Consider the following 26,266-nt stretch of genomic DNA (forward strand, 5'->3'; position numbering starts at 1 on the left):
CACTTGCAGTTTATGCTTTTACGAATGAAAAGCAAATCCAATAGCCACTGGAAATTTCACTAACATAACCCTATGATTACCCTGTTCTCTTTAACACCAGAAAACATTAGAAAAACAGATCCATTAATTATTTCCAAAGGGAAGGAAAGATCAAATCCCCACTCCTCTAGGCAAGACTCTATTGCTGTTTCCCACCTGGGTGATTGGGGAATCCCATGGTTCTATAAGGAATCTTCTGTAGAGCAGTGCTCACTCATTATTACCAGTGAGCAACCCCAGTCACTTTTTGACCACCATGTTAAATCCAGTCACTCATAAAGGCCCACCTAAAGCAACAAATGGATCACCAACCTAATTATAATAATCCTAATAATAGTAACAACAACAACAACAACATTTGATATTGTGCAACAGTGGTCTCCCCCTCCACCTTAGTTTCACAATTACTGTCTTTAATTGGGGCAGAAAGAAGGAATAATAAATTATCCCCAAAGTAATTACTTAGTTTATACACAATGTATACACCGCTAAGCTGAGGAGTAGGAGTCCATGCTCCAGCTGTTAGGTATTAAGGGAAAGAAGTCTGTGGCCTTCGGTTTTCCAAGAATAGTGTTTCTCCACTTTGGCACTATTGACATCTAGAGCCAGATAATTCTTTTTTATTCTTTTAGAATTTTTAATTCATTCCTTTTGACATAATTATAAAAGCATGAAATATAATTTGCTCTAAATTAGTCCCCAGAACTTCCCTTTCCCTCCCTTTCTCTCTCCCCTGTTCCCTTCCCTTTGCTCTACTGATCTTTCGGCTATTTTTTTTTTTTTTTTTACATAATGTCTTGTGGACATATATAATGGTGAGAGTCACTGTGGTATATTCATATATTACAAGAGCTTTCTTATGTGTTGTAGGATGTTTAATAGCATCTTTGACCTCATCTCATTTGATGCCAGTAGCAACCCATCACAAGCATAACCACCAAAAATAGCTGGAGATATTGCTATATACATCCTGGATGGGGCAGCAAAATTGACTCCAGTTGAGAAGTACTGCCATGAAAGTAAACTCAGCCCTGACTCCTATCACACCTCATACCTAGTAGATTCCCAGAGGAAAAGGTTGGTCAGCTTTCAGTTGGCATTTATCAGACAATATTCTTCATTGTATGGAATTGGTCCCATTATTGGCCCATCAGTTTCCACTCAGAACCCTTGAGAGATATCAAGGAGAGTCCAGACTTTAAGTGGAGCTATAATTTAGAGATTTTTTTAAAAAGAGTGATGCCCTGTGTAAGCCTGAAGATATGGAACTAGGGTTCAGATCAGAAGTTGAGAGTGACCTATAATAAAAGAAGCACAGATACTATTATTCAGTTTAATATTCTTACAACCACTGTAATAACTTGAGAGTGTACATATTAGTAATAATCAGTGAGTCCTGAAGTTCTGAGCTTTTTGTGAGAGTTTGTGACTTCTTAACATAAACCTCTAAAATAAATTAATTCACTGATTGAGGATATCTTTTATTGTAACAACTACTTCAACTTTCTGAATTGGACCCATTGTAGGCCCAATAGTTCCCAAGCAAACTCCTTAATATATATCAAAGAGTATCCAGTCACAAATAAGGGAGAATTTGACTCAGTGATTCTGGGGTGGGGCTTGACGTTTTGCATGTCTAACAAGCTCCCAAAAGATACAAATCTACTCTTCAGAGACCAAGCTTTGAGCAGCAGAACCTCCCCTCAATCTCTGTCAAATTACTTAATTTTTTTTCTTGATGTTTCTCATGATTTGAAATTATTCATCTGTTGTTTTTTAAAATATTTTTAATTTTTTTGTAGTTGTTAATGGACATCATGCCTTTATTTATTTTATGTGGTGCTGAGGATTCAACCCAGTGCATCACACATGATAGGCAAGTGCTCTGCCACTGAGCTACAACCCCAGCCCTCATCTGTTTTTGTGTTGGACTGTTTGTTGGTTGAGCTATTCATTTACAATAATGCAAATCCTATAACGGCAAGGACTTTGTCCACCATTTCTGTATTCACAGCAATTAACTACAATACCTGGCACATTCTAGATGCTCTGTAAATACTCTTGAATGAGTGATATTATTCAAGATTCATATTTTTATCTTTTCTTTCACTGAGTGCTTCATTGAGTGGTATTTTTTGCAAAATGATATAGACTATAAAAATATTACCTGCACAGCCTCCCTGTTTAGGCTTGATCTTGGAAAACTGGAGATTCAGGACCAGGAAAAATGAAAGTGTTCTAAGAAATTGTGATTGAAAACTGAGAGTTGTGAGAGAGAATAGAAAATGGTTAGAGAGATTGAGGAATTTGGGGAGAGATTAATTGTAGGCAAAACAGAGAATCATTGAAAGCAAATTAAGAATTATGAGAAACATGTGGAACTGTAAGAAGGACAGAGAATTCTGGGAGAAACAGGAATTGTGGGGGAAATCTGGAAAACATGGGGGAAGAGAGATTATTATGGGAGAATTTTGAGGAATATAGGAAATTATGAAAAAGTAAGTAATTTTCAGAGAACACAATTATGAAAGAAAATTGGAAGGAAAGAGACTGGGGAATTGGGAAAGAGAATGAGCTATTGTAATAGAGAATTATGAATGAGAGAGTATAGAACTATGGGACAGAACAAAGGATTTTGAGAGAAATGAGAATTATGGGAAATGGAATTATAAGAAGGGAAAATGTTGGTGTGACAGGGAAATATGAAAAAAAAGAGAGAATTGTGGGAAAGAACACAGAATTATGGGAGAGAAAAAGAACTGCCAGAGAGGCAAATCACTGTGGGAAAACCAGGGGATTGTGGGAGACAAAGCATTTAGGGACAGAGAGAAACTATGCTAAAAACAGGAGAATGATAGGATAAAACAGAGAATTGTGGAAGAGAGAAGACATTGTGAGACAAAAAAAATTGTGAAAAAGAACAGAATTGTTAGAGAGGGACACTGTGCTAAAAACAGGAGAATCATGGGAAAGTACAGAGTATTGTGTGTGAGAGAGGGGGATTGTGGGAGACATAGAAAATTGTGGGGCACTTATGAGAAAGACCAGACTACTGAAGGAGGTGCAGAGAAATCCTGGGAAAGAGCAGAGAATTATGGGAAAACAAAGCATTATGAAAGACACAGGATTCATGAAAAAACAGAATTGTAGGAAAGACAAGGAAAGGTGTGAGAGACAGGGATTGCATGAGGCATAGAGCATTGTAGGAGAGAAAAATAGCAGCAGGAACAAGGAATTATTGGAGAACCATGAGATTGTGAGGAAATACATCATTGGGGGGGGGCTTTGTGAGAAAGAACAGAATTATGAGACAAAAAGGAGAATGATGGGAAAGACCAGAGAATTGTGGGAGAGAGCAAACCATAGGAGAGAATAAAGAATTATAGGAAAGGTTGGAGCATTGTGAAAGACAAGAATTATTGGAAAGAGCAATGTTGTGGGAAAAAGAATTACAGGAGAGACAGGCTTGTAGAAGAGCCATACTGTGGGAAAGAACAGAAAATTGTGAGAAATAGGGAAATTGTACATAAGACTCATGGTGTAAAGAACACTGTGGGGCAAACAGAGCATTGTGGGACAGAGAAGAATTATGGGAAAAGCAGAACCCTGCGGTAGACATAGAGTATTTTGGGGAAAACAGCATTGTGGGAGAGACAGGAGAATTGTGGAAAGGAACAGAATTGTGGGAAAAAACAGAGGATTGTGGGAGATACAGGAGAATCATTGGAAAGAGCAGTGCATTGTTGGAAATAGATAATTACAGGAAAAGGAGGGGAATTATGGGAGAGAGAAAATTATGGGAGAGAGTGGAGTTATGGGAGAGAGAGGGATTGTGAGAAAGAACAGGAAATTTTGAGAGAATTTTGGAAAAGAAGGAAATTGTGGTACAAAGGAGAAACATGAAAAATAATAGAGGATTGTGGGGAAAGCAGAGCATTGTGGGAGATACAGAGAATTGTGGGAAATAACAGAGCACTGCGGCGAAAGAGGGTATTGTGAGAAAGATAAGGAATCATGTTAGAGATTGGGGATTGTGGGAGATATACAGCATTGTGGGACAAAAAGGAGGATTGTGGGCAGAACAGAATTATGGGAGAGTCAAAGATTTATGGGAGAAACAGGAATTGTGGGAAAGGAAGATACTTGTGGCAAAAACCAAAGTACTATGGGAGAAATAGATTTGTGATAGAGACAGAGAATTATGGGAAAAACAAGAAATTCTGGGAGGGCCAGAATTGTGGGAAATAACAGAGAATTGTGGGAGAGAAAAAAATTCTGGGAGAGAGCAGGGATTGTGGAAAAGAATATAGCATTGTGGAAGAGATAGGAATCATGGGGACAACAGAGAATTGTGAGAGATCAAAGGAACTGTGGGAGAGAGGGAATTGTGGAAGAGAGTATTGTTGGACAAACATGGGAAAGAATTGAAATTTATATGAAAGACAAGGAAATTGCAGGGAGAATAGGTGAATCACAGAAATGAACAGAGAATTGTTCAGATAGGAGAAATGAGAGACAGAATCCTTGGAAAGAATAGAGAATTGAGAGAGAACTTGGGGATTGTGAGGGACATACATCATTGTAGAAAAGAACTGAAAATTATGCAATAGAGAAGGTACTGTGGGACAACTGGAAGATTGTTGGGGACACAGAGAATTCTGAGAAATGCATAGGATTGTTGGAAAAATAACTGTGTGAAAGAAATAACTGTGGGAGAGACACAATAACTGTGGGGGAAAAGGGAATGGTGTAGAGACAGAATTATGGGAGAGACAGGAATTTTGAGAAAAACAGGAGCATTGGGGGCAAAAAGAGAGAGCTGTGGGAGAGACAAAAAGTTGCAGGAGATTAAGAGACTTGCATAAAAGAAGAGAGAATCTAAAGAAAGAAAGAGAATTGTGTGAAATCAAGGAATTCTTAGATAATGGTGAAATCTAACAAAAAAATCAACAATTGTGAAGAAAATTGAAGAATTGTGAAAGAAAATTCTGAGACAGGAGAAATGTGGGAAAGAAAGGGTAATTGAGCAAGAGAAAGGGAATTGTGTAAACATCATAAAATACAAAAAAAACTTTTATAAAGATGAGGAACTGGAAGTTTGAGAAATTGACTTATTTTACTACAGCGACACATCAATTTAGTGTGTGACTACAAAGGAGTCATGACTTTTCTCATTTCTAATATGGTATGACAGCAGTAGTTTACATTACATTTCCAAGGACTGGCAAACTTACATGCTTGTATCTGTGTGTACATACACATGCAAACACAGTCACATAAATATATACTCGCATATATACATGTACTTAAGCACTCGTGCAGATATGTACACGCATGTGTGTTTGTTTGGACAGGAGAGAAACAGGCAGAACTATGACATGATTTGCATTCTTTTAACCACAAGAATTTGTTGTGGTACCAAGAGTATCATGGAAAACTGATTAGATATGATACATGTTAATGCCACAACTATCCTACACATTTCTCATGCCTCATTGACTAAGAACTAAGACCTCCACTTTATTCCAATATTATAAAGAAATTCACATGCAATGAGGAGAACAATATGATAATTTCCCTTTATCTTCCATTTCAGTTACTCTCAGTCAACCATGGCCCAAAAATATTAAATGGAAATTTCCAGAAATAAACAATTCATAAGTTTTAAATTGCCTGTCATTCTGAGTAGCATAATGAATCTCATGTCATCTTGCTCCTTTCAGCCCAGGATGCAAATCATCTCTTTGACCAGTGTATCAGTGCTATATACATTACCAGTCCATTAGCCAGTTTGTTATCAGATGGACTACTGTGCTATCACAGTGCTTGTTCTTAAGTAACCATTACATAAATGCCTAACATATTACATTACAATGTCTGCATCATTCACCTTACTTCATCTCATTAGGTAGGCATTGTGTCATTGCACATCATTACAAGAAGAATTACTGTATACAAGGGGATGGGTACAGTACAACAAGATATTTTGTTTGAGAGGGGGTGAGGGAGAAAGAACATTTATATAGGTTGTGTTACACACTATATTGCTATAATTTTTCTATTTTATTATTAGTTATTATCATTAATCCTTTGCTGTGCCTAATTTCCAAATTAAACTTTATCATAAATATGTATACATAGTGAAAAACATTGTTTATATAAGATTTGGTACTATTGATAATTTCAGGCACCCAATGGGTCTTCAAACATATGCCTGATAGATAAGGGAGGACTACTGTACATACAATATATATGCACACACCTTGGAAATTTAAAATGTGATAGCATAATTTAAAAAAAAACTAATACAATGGTTGGGTTTTTTTAATTTCCTAAAAATAAAACAAAATTTGAAACATAGAAAATGCAAGAAGATTGTCAGTCTAGGGGATCCACCATAATGAGTACCAGGAATTTCTTAAAGAAAGAACCAATAAAAAGGGACTAAGTTATAGAAAAGAGAGGAGGAGCAAGAGGAGAAGGAAAAGAAAGGGAAGAGAAAATATCCCCAATGTGAAGTCTATAATTTTCTGGATTGCAGGTTCTCATCTAGTACCAAACCAATAGAAACAAAGAGGCCTGTATCAACACACATCTTTTCAGAAGATGATTAATATATTGAGTGTGACCTCCCAACAGCTAAATAAAAACTAGAAGGCAAGGAGACAGGTGCTTTATAATTCTGAAGGAAATAGTTTCCAGGCTTAGAATTACATATTCAAATTACCAAGCAAATGTGGGGGTAAAATACAAACAATCTTAGATTTTCAAGATCATAAAAACTAATGTGCTCCCAAAACAATGCAAAGAAGAACACATGGTATCCAGAAACCAGAGATCCAACACAGGAAAGGAAAATGTCCAAAGGGAATCTCAGGATGATGACTAGTAGAAGTCCTATGCAAACAATCTAGAAGTGGAAAGAGTCAGGGTTTATCAAGGACAGAAGTCTCAAGGGAAAAATGAAACCTATAGTGTGGTTGGTATGTTTGAGTGCATTGAGAGGAGATTTATAATGCCAAAAGGAATTTTAGTGGTAGCCATTAAAAACTAGACAAAGGAAAAAAAAAAACAAGGCAAGTACTAAATTATAGCAAACAATTTTACAAGAAAAATAATCCTTTATTAGTCACTATATGGATCAGCCAGGAATAACATTTTCATGGTTATCATAATGTAAACACCAAGTCGCTAATTATCCACAATTGGATATGACTATTGATATGGGAGAGAGGAAGAAAATGTGCCTGTTTCTGTGTGTACCCATTTCGGGAGGAACAAGGGATGAGATTAAAAGTGTTACAATCCCATTGTCAACCATCTTCAATGAAGGATGTTGTAACCGATCATTTTAAACTGGTGTGTGTGTGTGTGTGTGTGTGTGTGTGTGTGTGTGTGTATTGTGTTATATAGCAATATTAGCATGTTGTCTGAAATATAGTTGGACAAAGGAGAATAAAGAGCAGTAAGTCTTTGCCTTCAGAATTGTGGATTAAGGATTTGCCACCACTGTCTTCTTGCCCCCATGCCACTCCTCATTCAACACCCTGCTTAGTAACTCCTCTGCAAAGCATGGCTGGCACTTAATTTTCCCTTTTATACCTACTTCCTGTCCATGACTTCACAGTAGTCACTTCTTCCTTTTGCCCCAGAAGAGTCCCAACATACACATATCAAGAATGTAAATACGGTTATTCCTTTGCATACCTGTCTCTCCCATTAGCAGGGGTTATTGCCTTCTTTTGTGCCATAGAGCATTTTGAAGTCTGATGAATTTTATGAGTGTCTCCTAATAATAGTATTTTTAAATGCATAAAACAAAATGCAAGGAATTAGCATGAATCCACTTTTATTGAAATATAGCTGTGAACTTATTAAAAATAAAACAGATTAATGATTGCTATATGCCAGGTTCCTCAGGAAATACAATATATACTGATGTGATAGTTGTGAAAAAAAAATGGTGTCTTAAAGCTAGGTGTGGTGGTGCACTCCTGTAATCCCAGTGACTAGGGAGGCTGAGACAGGAAAGTTTGAGGCCAGCCTTGACAATTTAGTGAGAACCTGTCTCAAATTTTCTTTAAAAAAAGGGCTGGGGGTGTAGCTTAGTGATAAAGACCCTGGGTGGTTTAATATCTCTCTCTCTCTCTCTCTCTCTCTCTCTCTCTCTCTCTCTCACACACACACACACACACACACACAATCTCACAAATTTTAAATGCTGTCTTGATCCAAGTTCAAGGCATTCTGAGCATCCAAGTTCTGAGCATTCTATTAAGTCTGAGCATCCAAGTTCTGAGCATTCTATTAAGTCTACACATAGAACCAACTCTCTTATTGGGCTTTCCTACCCTGGGCCACTATACAACTATCCTAATCACTCCATGGCCAGGTAACAGACTACTGGAGACAGCCCTGCCCCAGGGGCAACTGAAATTATTCAAATTAGACAATCCTAAACTTGTTGCACTGTCTCCCCCATTCCTTTCTCCTGAGAAGGCTCTTGCCCACAGATTCCCCCTCTCCCTGGTCTTGTGATAAATTCTGGTGCTTCCACATACCCCCAACCCCTGGTGACACGGCATGTACTCCCTGTCTTTGGATTTGGGAGTATAATAAACTATCTTTTCAAAGGCAATCATCTACTGTTGATCCTACCATATCAAAATAATAAAATTCATTAAACAATATCAGATTTCAAGATTTGCATGGAGTGGTCTCATGAAGAGCTGCTAGAGAGTGATGGAAGAGGGGATAGGCACAGGGAGAAGATTAATGCTCATGGAGTTGCAATAGAATCCTCAGCTGATCCTCTAAATAGCTCTGAAACGGGTATGGCCCTTCTGTGTTGCCCCACTTGAAGCTAAGTTCTCTTAGAGAGTCTACTAATAGGATGCAGCCTATCTTCAAGGAGGGAATGTAATTTTGCTGTGAGGCAGTTTTCTTCCGGTAGAGGGCAATTCCTGAAGAAAAATTCAGCTGAGAGTTGTCAGCCACCATCACTCCTAGCACCCAAGGGGATGAGCAGCCTGGGCCCTGTGGGGAGATTTGGACATACTTCACAGAACCACTGCTGGTGATATAGGAAGACATATGCTTCTTAATTAACACTTTAATAAGATCAAATCACTTTAATTTTAAAGTAATGAATGGTATTTTCAGACAGAACAATCACATATGACATAATTTACCTGTGACTTCTATTAAATCCACATATAGCTACCACTACAGGAATTTGTTGCCTATATTTCTGATGGAAGAACATGCTAAATTTCGGTTGGAGTAAAATTAAAATAGAGTTGTTCAAATCCACATACTCCATTACGAAGACTTTGGAGGCTGTTGCGAGGGGGCAAAATTGTAACGTATGCAGTCGAGGGGAGAAATAAAGAATGTCCACGCGCTTCTGCCCCTTTCAATGCTTTATGCACTCAAATTACTCAATACAGTTTCACTTATAGGTTCTTAATCAAGAAAATGACAATCCTTAATGCTAGGCACTGCAATAAACATAATCAATTCATAGCAAACAATTCTAGATTAATTAATTCACAGCAAACAATTCTAGATTCATTCTAAGCACTGCAAAACACACTTAATCATGACAGGCTAATGACAGACTTTCCCTCTGCATGCTAAGTTCAAAAGTCTTAAGCCTTAGGTTTTATGTCCAGCAGATGCAGATGCATACTCACTCAGACCTCAGTGACCAGGTCAGGAACCAAAGCAGGGATGACTGGTTGAGAAGAGGGTCATAGGGAGAAGTTGCAGCTCTCACCAAGGTCCACATGAGGCAGTAGAGTTTGAGAGCGGTGAGAATCACACAGAGGATCAGGAACAACGACAAGTGATGGGATGTTAGTCCAGATCCTCATCAGGCTCTCCAGCGTTCTTGTTTTGGCCGCTGAATCCCTGTTCATTAGCTCTATTATTTATACTAAATTTTGGGGCTTTTGACCCCCCTTTCAATCCTTATCAGCTACCACTGGGTTTCTCAGAGACATCATTTACCCTGGGGTCAGAAACATCTGGTCTGGTGGTCTGCACCTTGATCTTCTTGTCTTTCCCTCTTATTAGGTGAGGACAGCCTGCCAGGGGCTTCACTGTTTATCAGGGTGAGGGGAAGTAACTCTCCATACTGGAGAGCTCTGTGGGTGTGCCTGGTGAGACTGCAGGTTTCAAACTGGAGTTTTTAAAATGGAGTTGCTTAGGCTCAGGCCTAAGGCATCCTCACAGAGGCCGAACCCTGTCTTGTTCACTTGTCCTCTCCAGAATTATCCACAGTTCTGGATACCAAATGATAGTATTTTTTTCCCAGTACTGGGGATTGAACCAAGGTGAGCCCTGCCACTGAGCCACACCCCCAGACCTGTTTTGTTTTTTATTTTCAGACAGCATCTGGCCAAATTGCCCAGGCTGGCCTTGAACTTGTGATCTTCATGCCTCAGCTTCTGGACTCACGGGGATTACAGGCATATGTCCTTGTGACCGGCCCTACTGATGCTTCTTGAAACATTACTATGATTTGATTTGACCACTCTAAATTGTCTACATGTATAGAACTATAGTACTGTACCCCATAAACAAGTACAAACATATGTCAATTAAGATTTTTAAATTTTAAAACTTGACAGGATTAAAGAAAACGGATAAAATTTAAAACTCCTCCCAAACACTCCCTCAGCCGCTCAAATTACGTGTAGCCGAATTCTCTCTACGGGAACCTCTAGACGATAAAAGCCTCTGCCACCTCGGTGAAGTTGAAAAAGGCACCCAGCAGGGACGGCCTCGCGATTATAGGTCAAAGCTCCGAGAAGGCGGGACCCTCTCTGTGATTGACAGAAGCCCTTTCTTAGCCGGCAGTTTACGCCCGCGCACCCGGAAGTCCCGCCTTCAGAAAAGGAAGGAGCGGAGCCTGAGAGCGCCGGCCGTGACCGCGGCGACAGCGGTGACCCAGTGAGAAAAAGGCGGGGACGGTAGCAGGTCGTGGTCCTCTGGGTTTGGGTTGGAGGTTAGAGGCAGGGGCAGCAGCTGGGGGAGAAATCAGGTGCGGAAGGTCGTGCTGGCCACGGCCGGTGGGGTCTGGGGACCATGCCCTGGAGCAGGTGGGACTGTGGGGATGGTACGGGAAGAGTGGCAGCACCCTGACTCCTCTGTCCCTTTTTCCCTTTCTTCCATCCTTCCTTCCTCGAATTTCCTTATCTGTGCTCTTCGCTAAGGCCTGGGGGACTGGGGATCAATTCTGATTTCAATGTGTCTACCCTCCCCCAGGAAGACCCCCGGGCTGCACACCACCTCTGTGAGGTGGTTTGGCCTGCCCACCACGTGTATGATGTGGTTTCTCAGAGACCACTTCACCTCAATCGCTTAATCCCCACTTAGAAACGTGCCCCCGGAGGGCAGGTTTCATACTGTTTCCCAAAGGCGGCAATATATTAAAGCCTAGTATGTTCCCATGATGGGACAAAAAGCATTGACTAGATTAAGAGGAACAAGGGAATAGCTGCATTCTAGGCATCAGCATTGATATATCTCTTTGCTTTGACAGCTGGAAATTTAAAATTGTTTGGAGTCAACACTGATTCCAACCATGGGTTTGTCAGCCTCTACCCCTGCTGTTCCAGTTCAGACCTCAAATGCTTCAGATCATCAGACAGCATCACCGCCTTCAGGATGCCCAATGCATGAAGGGAAAATGAAAGGTAATTGACCCTTTGTGTAGAAAAGTAAAACAAGATATTTCTGAAAACGTTCTAAAGGAAGAGGTGATGTAGTTTGCTAGGGAGGCTTGTAGGCCTGGGAGTGAGGCACCCTGGAGCTGCTTACAAATTTTGTGATTATAGATAGGTTACTTCTCTAAGTCTATCATCTGTAACATGAGACTATAATATTATCTCAGGGTTATCATGATGATTAATTAATAGGAGAGCATAGTGATTGCTCCATAAATCATTCCCTGACTCCCCAAAGTTTTCCTGTGCTTCCATCAGTGCTTCTCAGGAGACATTTGCCCATGCTGGGAGACATTTTTATCACAACTGAGAGTACAGAGTACTCCTGGCATTGAGTGGGTGGAGATCAGGAACACTGTTAAACATCCTGTAATGCACAGGATGCCCCCCACAACAAACAATCATCCAGCCCAGATATCAAGAATACAAAGGTTGCATGGAAAACCTTGGTCCACATCTATCTGTCTTTTTTTTGTTGTTGTTTAAGTTGTTGATAAACCTTTATTTTATTTATTTATTTATATGTGGTGCTGAGAATCCAACCCAGTGCCTTACACATGCCAGGCAAGTGTGCTACCGCTGAGCCCCAGCCCCAGCCCATCTCTGTCTTAATAAATAAACTTTACTCCCATATATGCTACAGTATCCTATAAAATAAGCCATCTCCAAATGGACTTGTGGTCTATTCTTTCAGGGCAAAGTTGAAAATAAAAAGATTTCTTTGACTTTTAGTCAGTGTATGTTGGCTTTTAATTTTTCATATTAAAGTTTGGTTTGAATCAGTAAGTCATGATGAGAGAGGCAATGTGGCATGTTTACTGAATGCTAATTCTTGCAGAGGTCGTCGTTTATTTTCTGGGTGAGCCAGCCCACTTTTACAGGTCACTGCCCATTCTGTGCCAAGCACTTTTTTTTTTATTTCTTCCTGCACTGAGAGTAGTAGTGAATAAGAGGTGAAGATCCTGTATCTCATATTCATAATCCTGTGTGATGGGTTTTCTGTTTTATAGCCAAGGAGACTAAGGCTCAGAATAAATAACCAATGCACTCCAAGTCACACAGGGTATAAGTGGCAAAGCTGTTGAAAACTCTGTGACCTTGGACAAGGACAGATCCAGGGCTCTTGTAGTATTGCTTCTTCCACGAATTGAGACAGATCAGATGAAGCAGCTGTGCTTCTGCTCTGAGTGTCCATCCCCAGGGAGATCAAAGTCTTCTTTCTGGTTTCATTTCATTTGTTATTTATCCTAGAGCCAGTCTGATTTATAGTAAAGAATGTATTTGTAGATCAAAAGGGCTTCTAATTATATAATGTAAATTAACATGAGTGGGAATCAGTGCCCTGGAAAGGATTGATGCTTTGAATGGTAGAGAGGGAAGATATAACAAGTTTGCTTTCACCTCTAAATTAGGCAACTGATGGGTATTAGGAAATGAGGGCCTGGGAGGAGAGGCCCAAGGAAGGAAGTGAAAGGAAACTCATCTTTTCTCTGTGTGTCACCAGCATTTAGTGTATTCCATTCTTCCTGCTGCTGCCTGAGTCAAGGATTCTATTACATAACAGCTGTTGTCCCAGGCTGCAGTTCTCCAGGAGCCTGCCTGCTGTGAACTCTTAGACCAACTTCTCAGTCCCCACACCTGACTGAATCAGGATCCAGATACAGTCTGCCCTTCCTAGTGCTTAGTCATTAGGCTCACACCTTCCCCTTAAGAAGCACCTGGGTCCTAGATGGGTTGTGGGTTGTTTTCTTTAATGTCTCCCTTTTCTTGCTGTCTGCTGACAAGGAACAGCACCTTGGCTACCTAGTAGTTATCTGTGCCTTGTTTTAGTCTTGAAATAAAATACAATCAGAGTGGCATGGAGATTTTTCTTCAGCAGCCTTTGTGAAATCTCTGCTCATTTTCTTCTGCTCCAGTACTTGCGAGAGTACATCAGTAACAGATGATTGGACTGCAGTGGCATCCTGGCTGGGGCTGGGCTTGTCTGGAACTAATGGCTGGAAGTTAAGGAGACTCAGTGAAATGTGGCCCAGCCCCTACTTAGATTCCTTTTACAGCTCCCAGGTGCTGTTCCAAGCAGGAACTTTCTAACCTATTGCAAACACTATGGCATGAGCAATACGTACTATTATATCTGCTGAGATATTTTCATTTATTTTTTATAGGAGCATAATTTAATCATAGAATGGGGATATTTTTCAGAAGTACAGTAAATTTATAGAACCTTCTCCTCATCTACAGATTTTAGAACATTAGATAGCTTAGTTGTGGCAGCTTTAAACAAAAGAAACACTTTTTCCTATGGTTGTCAGAACTTCAGCTTCTTAAGGCCCCACTTGAGAGACCCAGATGTTATGCTTTTCTTTTGCTGTGTTGACAGTTTTTATACTTGATTATTTCAGGCTGTCCAATGAATGCAGAACCCTCCGGTCCAACCTGTGAGAGCAAAGCATACTCTGTGCCTGCCCACCAAGATCGTGCATATGAGTATGTGGAGTGTCCTGTTACAGGCGCTGCTGCTAAGAATAAGGAGAACCTGGATCCTTCAAATCTGGTAATATATACTGTTTCCTTCTTCCTGGAATATTTTATGCAGAAATGCTTTTACAGACTCCTAAGACAATCTGTAGACTGCTAGGATAGATTCTTCTGACATTTGAAAACTAAAGTTTGGTTTGCATCTACAGTGAAAAGTCTAGAATGGGATACTAAATATAGTTTCAGAGAGCCAGTGATTACAAAGACCCAGGGTAGCTTTACTAGGAATAAGCCATACCAAAAGAGTATTTTCTCATGTGAAAGAGTTATTAGATGGTAGCAAGAACTTCCTTAAAGAACATAGCTGGAGGTAGTAAGGTGTTTAGGTTGACCAGAACCTTGTAGGCATCTTACAAGATTGGGGTGCTTCTTCAGGCACTATTAGGAGCCAGCCACATGTTAATTGCTAGGATAGTACAGTGTCATCTGACTGCTAGCAAATTTAATGCCATCAAGAAATGAGGCTGAGGATATTCATAATTTCCATAAAGCTCTATTATCTGTTTTGTTCTAAGCCCTGGGAGTGAGCAGTGTGCACAAGATAGGCTATGTTGTTGCCCTTGTGGACTTTATTTTCTGTTATTATTATGTAACCTACATTATTATTATAGTCTGCTATTATATAATTGTAACAGGGGTTCACTTGATGCTTTGACTATTTCCCTTGTGACTCTGAAACTTACATGTTTTCTTTCTTTTACCAACCTTCTCCCTGATCTTCTTTTCCCTAACCTTCTCCTCCCTGATCTTCTCCTTATACATCTCTCCTCCCTAATCTCATTTGCTCTAAATTACCTTTTTAAAAAACCCCTGTTACCCATGATGGGCAGAATGACAGCCTTTGGAACAGGAGTCCCCTGTGTTTCTCCTTTGCTAGAAAAGCAATAAACCTTCTTTTTCCTTTTTCTCAAAAAGGGATGAGGTACCTGTGGCTTCTTTATGTTTTATGATAGCCATACAACATAAGGAATTGTAGTCTCATTTGGAATCACATTTTAGTGGAGAGACAGACAAACTTGGGCTTATACTTTAGAGAGCCACAGGATGGCTGTCTAAATTAAAAATGTTTAGAAATTTTAGTGAACCAGGAACATTTGAAGGAACTAGAAATAGTCCTCAAAAAGAGAGATACAATAGCAGTGTCCACATCAGGAACTGAGAAACTGTGGTCCATGAGCTGTATCTGGCCCTCCACCTGCTTTTGAAAATAAAGGTTTGTTGGCATACAGCCATACTCATTCATTTATGTATTGTCTGTCACTGCTTTTACACAGAAGAGAAAGCAGCTGAGGACTCTCCTAGGTTAGTTACAAAGATGCATAGGACACAGCTTGTGCTCTCAACTTATTCACATTATAGTAAATTCCAGATGAGAAAAAGAGGCAATTACAGCTCAGTATACTCATTTGGAGAAAAGCCCAGGGTTACTTGGGAGGGATTAGTATCCTAGACTTCAGGTTCAAGAACAGGGAAGGGGTTGTGGTCAAACCTCAGTAAGGACCCTGCCAAACTATAAGGAAATGGCTGTGTTGAAGAAGTTGGATGAGATAAGGGTTTCTTACCCTTGGTACTGTTGACACTTGGGACTTAGTGATTCCTTCCTGTGGGAGTTACCCTGTGCACTGTAGGATGTGTAGCATTATTCCTGGCTTCTACCCACTAGATGCCAGGAGAACTCTCTCCACTTAGTTGTGACTATCAAAAATATCTCTAGACATTGCAAAGAGTACCCCAGTAGACCACTGGTCCAGATCATCTCTAATAGCTTAGTGGTTCAGAACATGAGCCTTTTAGAATCTTAGATATCTATACTCTTGTCCCAAGGGATCATTATATGTATCGAGAATACTAATAACAGCTAGATTTTCTTGTGGTCATTTTTGAGGCATTCAAGCAAAGTACCATACACTTTTTCTTTTATCCTCATAATAGCCTCATGTGGTCAGTGTTTCTTGTCCTTGTTTTAGAACTGAAGATACTGGGAGTGAGAGTGAGCTGCTTGCCCCATGCCATTCAGCTAAGAAGTGGCAAAGCCAAACTGAAGCCCATCTGCCTCAGACTTATGTCCTTAAAAATGCTAGTGGTGACAGTACAGGCAATCATTGCAGAGCTTACCATACAAAGCTCTCCTTCTATTGTAATTCAAAGTAGGGACCATGTTATGGCTGAGAGTTTTATTTTTTTCCATATTTTTTTAACTGGTGCACTACTAATTACACATAATGGCAGGATTCATTGTTACATATTTATAGATGCACATAATATAATCATATACTTTGGCCAATATCATTCAATTATTCATGTGTATCTGTTAGAGAAAATCCTTCACACTTCTAATACAAAAAGAAGTTCTAACCAGTTTTCAACTTGGGGTGCTTGCCAGGGGACAGTTGACTTATGTCTGGAGACAGTTTTCATCATCACAACTGGGCAGGAGTGTTACAACTGGGTAGAAGCTGAGGATAATGCTAAATAACCTACAGTACTCAGTGTAACAGAACCCCTTAACCAAAAATCAGCCCCTAAAGTCAACAGTGCTGAAGGTGCAAGACCCTGACCTAAGTTAGCTGTTAATTAACATAATAGTACTGACTGCTGACCCCTGAATGGGAGAAGGGATTGTGCCACACCTTCGGTCTGGCATTATTGCAATGCAAATATTCATTTATATTGTGTTCAGCCCAAAGTCTGAAAGTATAAGCAGAATTGTGCATGTATGAATGTTTAAAAAGAAAGTTGCATTATATATATAGTCTGTGAGATTTTCTTCAAAAGTTCAAAAGAGTTGATAGTCATTTTTGAATAACCTATCAAAAAAGTTTTTTGTTTTTTTTAACTAGGGGCTGAAACTATGGGCACTTAAACACGGAGCCACATTCCTAGCCCCTTTCTTTTTTTAATTTTTGAGACAAGGCTTCTCTAAGTTGCTGATGCTGACTTTGAACTTGTGTTCCTCCTGGCTCAGCCTCTTGAGCTGCTGAGATTATAATAAGAATTTTAGAAATGCTTGCAGTTTATATTAGTTTTTACTTCTGTGTCCTTGGTGACATCGCTTCTAAATTTGTTCAAAAGAGAAAAAGAGCAAAATTTAACCACAGTATCTATTTACCATTTATGAGAATTTAATCATGGAGGAAATAAGCTTCAGTATTCTGAAGTTTCAGAACAATCCAAATGTCTAAAAGGCTTGAAGTTTTGATGTCAGTGGGTTAGTGGGGAATCTGTACTTTGTGTGTGATCCATTGCTTTCCAGTAGGTACTTAATTATATTCATATATTCTACTTTATGTCATATTTCTAGCATTTATTAAGCAAATCTACTTACTTTATTTAGATGCCACCACCTAATCAAACACCAGCTCCAGATCAGCCCTTTGCATTGTCTACCGTCAGAGAGGAGTCATCCATTCCACGAGCAGATTCAGAGAAAAAGTGGGTTTATCCTTCCGAACAGATGTTCTGGAATGCAATGTTAAGGAAAGGGTAAGTGAATGAGCATATTGTTTAAAATATAAATTTGGTTGTAAAATTCATCTAAGAATTGAATGTTAGTTTTTTTACCTCAAAAAATACAGCAAGTTTTTAATGAGTTAATTAGCTTATAATCAACAGAATTTTTAGACTTGTCAGAATATAAGTTCAAGGTCAATTTTGAGGTCAGGTTCTCCAGAGAAACAGAATCAACAGGATTGGGAGAGCAGGGCAAGATTTATTTTCAGGAATTGCCTAACATGATTATGGAAGCTGACAGATCCCAAGATCTACAGCTGACAAACTAGCTACCGAATAGAGCCAATGGTATAGTGCTAGTCCGAGTCTGAAGGCTTGAAACCCAGGAAGAGCTGACATTTTAGTGTGAGTCTGAAAAACAGGAAAAGACTATGTTTCAGTTCAAGCTTCTGCCTATGGGAAGATCAGCCCTTTTCTTACATTTAGGCCTGAAACTGATTGGATATGGCCCACCCATGTGGAGCACGATAGTCTCCTTTACTCATTCTGCTGATTGAAATGTTGATCTCATTCAGATATCCCGTACTGACATGCTCAGAATAATGTTTGGCCACACGGCTCCATGACCCCATCAAATCGCACATAAAATTGACCATCATAGCCAGTAATATCTTTTTTCTTTTAAAGGAAAGAAATGCTAATGTAGAGAATACTTTTAAAAAGTTGGAGCTTCATTAATCAATGTTACTAACTGAAGAAACCATCTTTAAAAGAACCATCTTTAAAAATAGATGTTTCCATAAGTCTGGCTTTTGAAACTCAGTGAAATGAGAGTAACTTCATTATTAATCTTCAATTTTAATGTTTGTGTGGTAGCTTTTGATTTATGGCATTATTCCATGATCATAAGTAAATCTTTAAAATGAGTCTTAGATTTCATTGAATTCATAGAAAATGAGCATTCTTAGTTTTTTTGTAATTTTGTAAATCACTTTATGAATATTTGGATTAACTTTTTGTCATTATCAGTAAAGTTTGTCACATTTTACCAAATGTGCTTTCATAGGTGGAAGTGGAAGGATGAGGATATTAGTCAGAAAGATATGTATAATATCATTAAAATTCACAATCAGAACAATGAACAGGCCTGGAAGGAGATTTTGAAGTGGGAAGCTCTTCATGCTGCGTAAGTATAATTGAGATCTTAAAAAGTATTTCCAGTGTCGTTTATATTTTGTATCAACTTCTACAGTTTTAGCATTAAAATAATTTGATACTTAAATAAAATACTTATAAAACCGTCCTGTGACATTTTGTGGGACAGATTACCCCTCCATATTCATGTGAAAAACAGCAACCATTTTATTAGGCTTTTGGACTTGGTGGGTCCAGAATGCAGAAAAGACAAAGATAGCTCCTCTCTACTCCCTGATGTCTGGGGCATCAACTCCCAAGTCAGGGATGGTTGCGTATCCATGGACTGGAGACCTCTGAAGGTGTCACCATTTACTTGTCCAGCAGGTGGTGCTGGCCATCTTTCAGACCAACCTGCTTATGGCTTCTAAATGTGACTGTTTTGGCTTCCTCACATCATGGTTGCCAGGATCCAGGAGCTAGGGTTCCAAAAAGCACCAAGCAAAGCTGTGTCTTCTTTTCTGACCGAGCCTCAGAAGTCCCATAGTGATACAAGCCTGCCCAAGTTCAAGGGGAGGGAACAGAGACCCCCACCTCTCAGTGAGAGGAGTTCCACAGTCCATTGAAAGCAGAACACATAAGAAGAGAGGTACTAAAATGCTCTGTGTCCTAAGCCAGATGGGAAGATGCTTTTGTTCCCTCAGCACCATCTATTGAATCCCCATTAGGAATAACTCTAAGAGATGTCTTATTATGGGGCCCCTTTTCTCAGGGAGATTTGGTAAATGTATATGCTTTGGTGATAGGACCTGTGTCTGTAGAGACCAGCGGTTCTCAACACCTTCTGGAAAGTTTGTTACAACGCTGCATGCTAGGCCCCACCTCAGCCCAAGAAACAGATCATTTCATAATCTGTGGTTTGCATTTCAGATTCCTCACAAAATGTCATTAATTTGTTTCTTAGCTAAAATTTACTTATTGATTTATTTTATGGGTTTTTTAATTCAGTTTGGTTTTTTTAATCCAGAGAAAATATATTTTTTAATTAATTTATTTATTTGTTCCAATTTGTTATACATGACAGAAGAATGCATTTCAGTTAATAGTACACAAATGGAACAGAATTTTTCATTTTTCTGGTTGTACACAAAGTAGAGTCACACCATTCATGTCTTCATACATGTACCTAGAGTAATGGTGTCCATCTCATTCTACTGTCTTTCCTACCTTCATGCCCCCTCCCCTCCACCCTATCCAAAGTTTGTTTTTAATATTTTCCCTCTGCATTTCATTAGTAACACTTCCTGGGTGTCACTGGCCAAGCGCAAGGCCTGTGATGAGTGCATGTGAGGGGGAAACAGTGCAGCAACCACATTGCCTGTCAGTAATCCATAGCCTGAAGGAGTCACACTCCCAGCTTGCTAACGAGGGAAGCCACAAGTGTCTGCAGTGACCTTGGTTGAAAGTGTGCTATAATTAAAACTGCCTGCTCTTTACTTATAGTGTGATTACATGGGGCAGAGGCAAGAGAACAGAGGGAATTTTAGTTCATCAGCTTCAGCTCCCTCTCCAGTTATTTTAGAGAGTTTTGGCAAAATTAGGTAAGCCTTTAAAAACCCATGTCAAGGTCTCCAGGAGAGTTTTCCTGGATCAAGTTTGTGACCCTCTTAGGCACAGAAACTAAGGAGTAGGTCCTGAAAGGAAAACTCAGTAACTTATGGTCCTCAAATAAGGCTTCTTATGCTTTGAATGCTTTTTTCCTTTGCACTTAGAGAGACACATCAAGATGGAAGCCTGTCTCGTCAGGGAAAGCAGCTAACAAGTTAGGGGGCCTCATGTCTTGACTGCCTTCCCCGATTCACTGGTGAAGCAGCTCTATCTATTGTACAGGTGGACCATGCCCTCCATGAGGGCAGGTCTGTGAGTACTGCTGCACCCCAGTGCCAGCAGAAGGCTGAATCCTCAACCAGGGTTTGTGGGCAGAGTAAGCGGATTCTATAGCTAGAACCTTGTCACCCCTCAGTTTACGTGTAGTTATTTATTTAAGGAGTGGTTCCAACACCGATTACTACTATTTCCTAGGGATTTATTCATCATTTTCTTTCTCCATAATGGCTGTTATCCCACAGTGTCCACAGAGGATTGGTTTCAGCACTCCCCAGTGATACCTAAACCATTGGATGCTCCAATCTCATATAAAATGGTGTAGTTTTTGCATATAACCTATGTACACTCACATGGATTCTTTAAATCATCTCTAGATGACTTACAATAGCTAATGCAGTGTGAATGATATGTAAATAGTTGTTATACTGTATCTCTGAGGGAATCATCATAAGAACAATGTCTACACATTCAATACAGATGCAGTTATTTTTTCAAATATTTTTAATCTGTTCTTGGTTGAATCTGCAGGTGTGGAGCCCATGGATACAGAGAGCCAACTATATATAGAATTTTCTTATGTTTGTCTGAAACAAGCCCAGCTACCCTATGCAAAAGAGAAGCAAGATACACAATACTTAATACTTTTTTTTTCTGAGGATATGCCTAACTCCCTGCCCCAAATGGAAGGGCCCTGGCAATGCCCTTTCCATCTGTTTCTTAGCTAAAATTCACTTATTGATTTATTTTATGGGTTTCTTATTCAATTTTTTTTGTATTCAGGGAAAATATATATTTTTAATTAATTAATTTATTTTTTCCAATTTGTTATACATGACAGCAGAATGCATTCAATTAATAGTACACAAATGGAACAGAATTTTTCATTTCTCTGGTTGTATACAAAGTAGAGTCACACCATTCACATCTTCATACATGTACCTAGGGTAATGATGTCCATCTCATTCCATTGTCTTTCCTATCCCCATTCCCCCTCAGTACAAACAAATGCCCCAGTCCGGAGAGAGGAGGGGAAAGTAAAAGGAACCTAATCCAGAAGGAAAGAGAAATATTTTCAATAAATAGGGACATTTTATTTGAATTGCTTTAGATGCTGCTATATCAATGCAATATTATGTGAAATGCATACAGGAATATGTATATTATTGAAAAACTGGAACATATCCTAAAGGAAAGAAAGTATTTTAATTGGTTTTTCTCTTTTGGCATTTTCCAGGGAGTGCCCTTGTGGTCCATCTTTGATCCGATTTGGAGGGAAAGCAAAACAATATTCACCAAGAGCAAGAATTCGTTCCTGGATGGGGTGAGTGTCAGTGCCAAAATGTTATTTTGTATACCTCAGATCAGGGTCAACTTTTTCTTGGCACCAAAGAATCTAAGAACTGTAGTGCCATCTTCTAAAACTCATTCAGTATTCAGCTATAGATTTCCTTCTCTCCTTGAGGTTTGCTCTTTGATGGGCAGATGTGTTAAGGTGTAGTGGCTAGCTTACTATTTAATTATCTGAGGATCCAATTGATTTATCTTCTGTATTCTTGGATCCATCTTTTACTCCTCCTATAATCTTTGGGTACATCTGCTTAGTGTTCCTAACTTCTCTCCTAATAAATAGTTAAATGGCCCAGGTTTCTTTCCTGTGGATCTTTTTCCTTTGTAAGAGAATGAGCAGTCATGTGACCTGGACTCATCAGTCATTCAGTGCCATGTTCCCTTAGTCTCTGAGCCTCACCCTCCCATTCAGGTGTTTGCTTTTGAGAGCAGACAAGTGCTGCTTCTCAGCCACTCTCACCGCTAAACCAGCACCAAATGCCCAGCCAGTGATTTATACCCACTATCATGCTTTCATTCCAGGTATGAGCTGCCTTTTGACAGGCACGATTGGATCATCAACCGCTGTGGCACAGAAGTTAGATATGTGATAGATTATTATGATGGTGGTGAAGTCAACAAGGACTACCAGTTCACCATCTTGGATGTCCGCCCTGCCTTGGATTCACTTTCAGCAGTATGGGACAGAATGAAAGTTGCTTGGTGGCGCTGGACATCATAACCACTGTTTTGTTTGTGATGCAAAGTATAAACTATTTTTTTTTCTGAGAGATACATTAAACTATTTTCCCCAAACTGAACTGCACTCATGATGTAATGGGAACTTCAAGTGGGTCATACACTTCATCCTCCACTTAGCAAAGGGCCCCTGCTCCATTCAGTTTTGAGCTGCATTTTGCCTTGTGGTTTATAGCAAATAGTTCTAAGTTTTCTTCCCGTTTGGTTTAAGTGGGAAGCAGTACCTCAGTTTGTCCGTTAGCTGCAATATTGCCTATGTATTTCATCTAGAAAAGTCTGAAAAACCTCTGAAAAAGTTTTTTAGAAAGTGAGGAAAGCTGCTTTTTTCTTACCATTTTCTCAGGAATATTTGAGAGGTAAAACCTGAAAGCCAGTGTACTGCTCATGAGCTTTTACCTGGTCAAATCTTTTAACTAAAATCATTTATTATAAATAAGCAATATCTTTTTAAAAAGAGACTATTATTTCTGAAGTCCCTACAATTTAGTAGAGACCCTGAACAAAATGCAAAGCCATACCCTTGCACTCCAGCAAGACTAAGGCAAGGCGTGTCTTGGCTCTCAATTCTTATTTATATGCATTTTTCAGACTGGGCCTTGTTAAAGAAGTTTCAACTCACCATGAGGTGCTGATGCATATGCTTTGCAACATATATTTCAATTTTTAAAATATTTTCCTGTTGTTCTGATATGTAACTCTGCTTCCCCAAACAGGTCTCTTCATTGTCCCTGGAATTTAAAGTTATCCCAACTTTGAGAGTCCCATTCCTTCCTCCATTGGAAGCCTTCCTTCTGGTTGGCTTAATCCGAATTTAAATGTCTGGCTCAAGTCACAGTGCCAGTGATTATATTTAGCTGAGTATTAACATTCACAAGAAGAGTATTTTTCTCAGATGTAGTTATGTTTTCATTAATTCACTGTTTCAATTTTTATGTTTTAAAGAAGCTTTAAGCTTGGTGTTGAAATTCCTTGTATCAGTAACCCCAAAACTGATTGTTCTAATTATAACAGCATGTTACAAATGACTGTTTTTTAAAGTGTTGATAATATTAAATCCTTTAATTTATCCTGAATACTGTAGTGTTAAATTAGTGGATGAAATTGGCAGTCTGTGATTTATTAATTTGGTATGGATTTCTTGGGTGTGTCAGTTTTGTGTGGAGTTTCAAAAATCCAAAAAGCTTAAGTTCTACATGTCAAGAGTATTTTGTACATTTTTAAATAAAGCTGATAGTTAACAGGTTTTGAAAATCTTTCAGAGTAACCTTATAGTTAATTTTTCTTCAGACATGCAGTCTCTACAAAAGTAATGCCATAGTCTCCCTACTTGGGTCAGATATTTTCTCATCTGTTAATCACATATTTTTTAAACTATAGAGGGAAATATTGTTGGCCTTTTTCCTGGTCCTGAGTGCTCTTGATTGAGTATAGGATTAGGCATTACATGAAACAAATCATTGTAACTAGAAACTGAAAATTAAGCCATATGCAAAAGGTTTCAGCCCTGTTACTGGGCTTTAGTCTTTTTTGAAACAGACAATCTTGAAAGTAAACTGTCAAGCAAATTTGATGGCAATGTCAACAGTTTTTTTTAATATTTATTTTTTAGTTGTAGTTGGACACAATACCTTTATTTTAATGTGGTGCTGAGGATCAAACCCGGGGTCTCACATGTGCTAGGCGAGTGCTCTACTGCTGAGCCACAACTCCGACCCAAGATCAACAGTTTAATATACCCTTTTACCACTTCAAGAAAAGACTGTATAGCCTACTGGGTACTCAGAGCTGCTGTGTGTCTAGATTATACTTGATTGTGTCTGGGAACAGGACTTATCTGCTCTGAAAGGAGTTTTCACATATAACTTGAAATTGATTTTGGATCATCTCTGGGGTTTTAAACTAAGTCTCATGAAAAAATACTATTTAGAATTAGAATATGTTACTATACATCAGGGAAAGTATTAGTAGATGGGAGTTCAAACCGGGATTGCATTTTAACATCCAATCCTATGAATTCAGTCGTTAACATTCATGAATGTGTATGTCCACACTTTGCATCTTATTGAGAGTACAATATTACAGAAGGTACATCCCCTACCTTCAGGAAATCAGTCTTTTGGAGGGCAGTCTGTAAATGAAATGATGGAATTAGTAGAATTCCAGTTGAAAGAACACATTGTAATAATGAGAGGGGGGCAAATTCACATAAGAATTTTTGAGTATATAGCTATTAATATTCCTTACTGAGTCACCAATATGGTTATTGCTCCCTAGTGAAAGCAACACAATCTATTTCCTGTTTCACCTTTGCAATGACTATGGGAATTGTTCATAGGCTTGAGGCTGCTTGCGTGGTGATTAAGAATGTGTGTCTTGGCTGGGCACGGTGGCACATACCTCCCAGTAGCTTGGGAGGCTGAGGCAGGAGGATGGAGAGTTCAAAGCCAACCTCAGCAATGGCGAGGTGCTAAGCAACTCAGAAAAAACCCTGTCTCTACATAAAATACAAAATAGGGCTGGGGATGTGGCTTAGTGGTTGAGTGCCTGAGTTCAATCTCCAGTCCCCCCCCCCCAACCCTCAATGTGGGTGTGGAAAACAGTTTGGAGGGGGCTGAGGATGTGGCTCAAGTGGTAGTGCGCTCGCCTGGCATGCGTGCGGCCCAGGTTCGATCCTCAGCACCACATACAAACAAAGATGTTGTGTCTGCTGATAACTGAAAAATAAATATTAAAAAATTCTCTCTCTCTCTCTCTCTAAAAAAAAAAGAGTTTGGAGTCTTTGCTCTGCCCTTTACTTGCTGTATGATCTTAATGTCTCTGGGCCTCAGCTTTTGCTGCTGTCAAGTGAGAATAATCAAACAGCTCTACTAGAGTTGTCTTGCATGTTGTGAGATGAGGCCATCACCATGTGACCAACAAAAAGTAAAGTGAGATTGTGCATCAGGGATAGAAAACAGTGCTGACACATACTCCACAGTCTAGCATCCTCTATTCCTCTGAGAAGATTCTATTTAGGAGGCTAAAAACAGGCTCTATTCCTAATTTTTGTCAGTTTTAAGTATTAGCAGGTATATGAATGCTTGCTGTAAGCAAGCTCATGTTATTAAAAACCACCAAAAGGGATCTTTAAAAATAAACAAGACAGTGACATTTGGTTTACTTACTATGACAATTCCACTTGACAAAAATAAAGGGTATATTTAAGCTCTTGTGTTTCCTTATCTAAAATGTAGCACTGTGAATGTAGAAACCAAGTCTATAAATAGTAAGGGAATGGTTAGAAAGTGTTTAAAGGAGAATTACTAAAAATATTGCCATGAAGCTGGAAAGGGCGGGGAAAATACTGTACAAATCCAGAATAATAATTCTCTTCTCTCCTTTGCAGTGGTTTCTTAAATTTC

The 26,266-nt window shown here is 39.2% G+C and overlaps 1 protein-coding gene across 5 annotated transcripts; it reads left to right on the top strand.

Annotated features, from left to right (window-relative positions):
- Positions 1 to 10,917: 10,917 nt before the first annotated feature.
- HCCS (holocytochrome c synthase) lies at positions 10,918 to 24,118 on the top strand. 5 transcript variants are annotated; one of them, XM_081277198.1, is made up of 7 exons: positions 10,918 to 11,050; positions 11,588 to 11,741; positions 14,174 to 14,325; positions 17,644 to 17,792; positions 18,826 to 18,945; positions 22,015 to 22,101; positions 22,650 to 24,118. In XM_081277198.1, the coding sequence occupies exons 2-7, from the start codon at positions 11,630 to 11,632 to the stop codon at positions 22,846 to 22,848; spliced, it is 819 nt and encodes a 272-aa protein (XP_081133324.1). In that variant the 5' UTR covers positions 10,918 to 11,050; positions 11,588 to 11,629; the 3' UTR covers positions 22,849 to 24,118. The 5 variants fall into 5 exon arrangements, with proteins under 5 accessions (XP_081133324.1, XP_081133325.1, XP_081133326.1 ...); XM_081277199.1 differs by having other exon boundaries at positions 10,919 to 11,022; XM_081277200.1 differs by having other exon boundaries at positions 10,919 to 10,995.
- The last annotated feature ends 2,148 nt before the right edge of the window (positions 24,119 to 26,266 follow it).

Source organism: Spermophilus citellus, assembly GCF_964194105.1.
Source record: "Spermophilus citellus genome assembly, chromosome: X".
NCBI lineage: Eukaryota > Metazoa > Chordata > Mammalia > Rodentia > Sciuridae > Spermophilus > Spermophilus citellus.

Coding starts and splice junctions, on each gene's coding strand:
- HCCS (XM_081277198.1), top strand. CDS start 11,630: ATGGGTTTGTCAGCCTCTACCCCTGCTGTTCCAGTTCAGACCTCAAAT. Junction 17,793..18,825: donor AATGCAATGTTAAGGAAAGG/GTAAGTGAATGA, acceptor GTGCTTTCATAG/GTGGAAGTGGAAGGATGAGG. Junction 22,102..22,649: donor AGAATTCGTTCCTGGATGGG/GTGAGTGTCAGT, acceptor CTTTCATTCCAG/GTATGAGCTGCCTTTTGACA.